The 4749-nt window shown below is 34.9% G+C and overlaps 1 protein-coding gene across 9 annotated transcripts in view; it reads left to right on the forward strand.

The window, feature by feature from the left end:
• The window catches only part of Scmh1 (Scm polycomb group protein homolog 1), a 178450-nt gene that overhangs the window by 38422 nt on the left and 135279 nt on the right, over positions 1-4749 (forward strand). For 6 of the 9 annotated variants that reach the window (XM_023706200.1, XM_023706201.1, XM_023706195.1 and 3 more), the window contains one exon: positions 842-910. In XM_023706200.1, coding sequence (XP_023561968.1) covers positions 842-910 — 69 coding nt within the window. Of the gene's footprint in view, positions 1-841; positions 911-2816; positions 3054-4367; positions 4390-4749 lie in introns of those variants that run through there. The other 3 variants (XM_004645952.2, XM_023706198.1, XM_023706199.1) reach the window with 3 other exon arrangements.

The following is a 4749-nucleotide window of genomic DNA, read 5'->3' on the forward strand; positions in this document are numbered from 1 at the left end:
CCATGGTGTTATGTTGAGCTGTAGAGGACTAGGGTCAACAATTTCTGACATTGCCAGTCAAGCAGAAGACCCAATACTATTACGGGCTACTGGACTCTTTTAGAATATTTTGCTGAGTTAACATACCTGTAATATTCAAATAATGGAACTAAACAAAAAAAGGGGATACAGATGAATGTCCATTTTGTATCTGTATATTCAAAATGGCTAGGAGAGGGGTCAGGGAGATGGCTCAGTAAAATAAGCACTTGCCTGACAAGTGCAAGGACCTCAGTTCAATCCCTGGTTCCAAAAAAAAAAAGGCTGGGGTAGATATATAGTTACATTCTCTTAATGACTAGAGGGAATTGTTCTAATAGTGTTTGTAAATAGGATATCATGTCTGCATCTTGTACAGCAATTAACCATTAGGAAGAATGTATGCAATGTGTTAATTATTGAAACTGTCCTACCAATTTGGTTTGAAACTGTCTCATTGCTATTTGTTTTTCAAAAAAATTATGGAAAAAAAATTAAAAAAATTTTAAAAACTTAATTAATTTAAAAAATGAAACCTTTGGAGCTAGGCATGGTGGCACACGCCTGTAATCTCAGAACTCGGGAAGCTGAGGCAGGAGGTTCACTACATAGTGATTTCCAAGCCAGTCTAAATTACAGTGAGACCTTGTCTCAATTAATGAATCAATAAGTAAGCAAACCTTTTCTGTATTTGGGTTATTTCCCTACAGTAGAATCTCAAAAGTAGTCTGTCTTATGAAAAATGTTAATGCATACTGCCAAATTAGAAAAGGTTTGAATTTTGTGTTTTCTTTCTAGATAACTATTTTCTTTCTTCCTGTAGCAATAGACTGGAATGATGTTAAGAAATATAAATATGATCCCAAATCAGAGCATGCACCTCATTACCAAGGTAAGAAGAAAGCAATTTCTTGTGAAAAAAATTTTGACATTTTCCACATAAAGCATTTGTTCTTAAAGGTCCGAACTTTACAAATAATTCACTGGTTAAAGCAAAAGCAAATATTGTCATTTATAGAGATGTCTGTCAAAAGCAGTATACTTTATTTTGAGCTGAAAATCAGGATACTTAGATTCTGAGCATAAATAATACCATTTTAGCTTAATAGCTTTAGGCACAGTGGCTTATTCTCCCTGGATTTACAGTTTTTACTAGTTTAGGCCCCAAAGGAAGGCAAAATTAGGTGGTGTATTTCCACAGCTACAAATAAAACTCAGCATATTTCTAAAAAAAATAATTGAACTGCACAAAATTTCAAGCCCCCATTTCACCGCAGAATCCACCTTTCTGTCATTTTTGTCATGATGACCTATATACCGTAACATTTTTTCCTTTAACATAAACTACTGATAATCATGGAAATAGGTAAGATATTTTTCTAATTTCTGTTAAATAAAGGGAATTTGTAGACCAGAAATTAGGCTGTAACTGGTTTTAATCCACTAGGAAGAGATTCTATGCGTCTCTGCTGATAAATCACTGAAGCTTGTGCTCATCTGCCTAATTAGCCCAGTAATGATCTCAGCTGTCGTGTCAAGCCTATTTATCAGACAACCACAGACCAAGTATGTTAGTCCACTCGCCCATCACTGAAGGACAGTACCCAGCACCTACAATTTAAATGAAGAAAGATTGAATTTAACTCACAGTTTCAGGAGTCTCATTGCATTGTTTGCAACCTTGAAACCAGAAACCTACAGGGAAAGGCATGCCAGAGCAAAACTACTTAGTCCATGGCAGCCAGGAAGCAGAGCAGGGGAACAGTTGTTCCTGAGAAGAATAGGTGAGGACATGGTGGCCAAGGCCATCTCTCTATACCCTTCCTGGACCCACCAAATAGCGTCCTGTACTAATTGGCAAGGTATTTCTTAATCCAATAAAGTTATCACATCAGGATTAATAACAAGCCAAGAAAGGAAAATTAACCAAACTGAAGCTTAATTCACTCTTAATTCATTGACTTTAGAACTAGAACCAAGTCTGGATATATAAGTCAAGAGTTTTGGTGAAATTTTCTCAAAAGATGGTACTCATAAGACGAATTTTACTGAAATTAAATCTAAAAGTTTTCTGATGTCTGGAATGGTGAGGACAGTACCAAAACATTTATTAGATTTTAGAGGTTCTTCAGTATGAGGGCTTTGTTCAGATTGGGTAAGGTTCATATTATTAGTACTGATGGATTACTGGACACAGCAAGGTAAAAAAACTTTTGAGTGCATGATTTAAATAATGCAGTATTTGATTTTGTATACTGAAAACTGACCAGATTCATACAGGGTTGTGGAAGTTCCTGAAAGAAACAATAAAGTTATTTGTAACTAAAAAGAAATTTTCTAAATATATTAACAAAATAAAAATTGAAATATTAAAGTATTGTCAAGTAACAAGTCAAAGTAATATTTCATTTGGTTTTCACCCCTGCATAGTATACTTCAGAACTAAGATTTGGAGAATAAAACTAATATTTCTCAGTCAACTTTCAGAGTTTCTATATAAACATCATTTTAATGTCTTACAGTCTTTAGAATCCTTCTACATGTCACATAAATGTTGTCCTGAGAACAATTTTTGTTCAGTACTTTGATATATTTTGTTACTGTAGTTTCACGTGTTCAGCTCTGCTATTATCACCTTTTGCTTCCTCTTGCCTTTTCTTCCTATGACCTAGTACTTTCCATTGCCCAATGATACAGATGATAGCACCAAGTAGTAGAACATGAGATTACGAGTCAAAATTTGGGTTCATTGAGAACCAACTCTTTCCACTCAGTAACTCTGTGACTCTGATCCTTAGGTTTTTGACTTGTAAAATGGAAGTGATCCTGTTCTTCCTACTTCGTGAGGTTGTAAAAAAGATTATATGTGCTACCAGATCTGAAAACATTTTCAAGTCTCAAATGTTTTCAGTTGTGATTTTCATTCTGTTCTGCAACTATATACTCAGACTTGACTCTTAGGTAAAATTTTCTGACATTCTTTGAAATGAGACATGAATATGAGCTGAAGAAATGAATGAAATGAAATAATGCAGGTAAAATGCCTGGCCTTTGTAAACAAATGGTAGTTATGTTATTATTCCTTAAAACTTCCCTCAAGTATAAGGTGGCAGTGGAAAAAATATTGACCTAGTCTGTCAGAATTTGGACAGATTCATATTCCCAACTGTCAGTTTTATAACTTCAGGTAAATTATTTAGTCTTTCTGAACCCATGTCATCATTATTAAATAAGCATTAAACCTACTTAAACTTGGGAGCTACTGAGTTAGTCTGTTATCAGGAAGGCACTTGGAAAATACTCAGTGTGATAGCTACTGCTGGTTTTGTTGCTGGTATGAATAATAATAGCAGTTGCAGTTCAGGCACAGCTTTAGGAAGGAGTTGTGAAACATGGATACTCAGTTTATATAAAGTATATGTTAGCAAGCAATGTTAAAATTTGAAAGTTTAGTTTTCCTTAGGAGATAATTGGTAGTACAGGCATATCTTCTGATATAACTTAGTCCTGCATGTTTTATCTTCTTCCTTGAACATAGAGGGCAACCATAAAAATCAAAATGACATAAAATTCAGTAGATTAATGAATCTGCAGTGTTGGGAAAAAAACGAAAAGACTTTAATCTCTCCTGATCCAGCTTTTCAAAATTTAACATTTTTCATTTCTTATATTTTGAACTCAAGTTCTTATGGATGCACAACCTCCTCAGGTAAATCACTTCATATTGAACAGATACTTATTTGGGCCAAGATATGCTTTTTTTTATTAGCTGCATTTTAACTTTTAGGACCATATTGAACATGTTTATCCTGTTTTTACTCACTGGCCTTCGGTTATCAGAAAATAGCTCTAATGCTCGCCTTCCCATTGTCATCCTGACACTTCCCAGTTCAAGTCACTATTCTCTCATACCCAGAATTATTGGCATAGCTTCCTAGTCTTCTAGCCTCCTGCCTTATGTCCCTCCTGCCCCATCTTCACTCTGTTGCTGGGATGAGTACACCCCAAATCTGTCTGTACTGCTTCTTTTTAACATAGTGTAACCTGATGTATGAGGTGCTCTCATGCTTTAATACTGCCTCCACCTACAGCCCCTTTTTGAAACTGTTTGTCTTTTAAACTCCAAAATACCCAGTATTTAAAACTACTTTTTCCTCACCATAATATTCTTTGCTTCTGTGAGAAATAAAAAAAGTTACCTTTCCTTTTGAGTCTTGCTTATCCCTTTTTTTTTTTTTTTCTTTTCTTTAAAGGCTTTTGGAAAGCTTTCCACAAACCCACCCTCTGCTTTTCCAGGGATAGCCTTTACTACAGGGTACTACATCTAACCTCTGCCCCTCACTAGAGTGAAGCTCTTTTTGGGCAAAGAAGGTATTTTGACCATGGTTGTAGCTCTAACACCCAGAACAATACTATAAATATTTATTGGATGATAAGGAAATGACTCTCAGTCTTTGTTTTCTTATTCATCCTAAGTTCATAAACTACTGCTTCATTTGGTCCTCAGGTGACATAGTTTTGAGTTTCTTTACCATAAGGTCACTATTTAAACTCTGGTTTGCTTTATATTTCTCAAGCTATAGCTCACAGACTAAAAGTACATAGATATTACTAGGATAGGAAAGAGTAAAACTATCACTATTTGATGCTTTCTTCTTTTCATCCACTCCAAAATCCACTCCAAAGGTGGAGTGTTTTTGTTTGTTTGTTTGTTTTGGTTTGGTTTTTTTT

This window comes from Octodon degus, unplaced genomic scaffold, assembly GCF_000260255.1.
Source record: "Octodon degus isolate 3935 unplaced genomic scaffold, OctDeg1.0 scaffold00245, whole genome shotgun sequence".
Lineage (NCBI taxonomy): Eukaryota > Metazoa > Chordata > Mammalia > Rodentia > Octodontidae > Octodon > Octodon degus.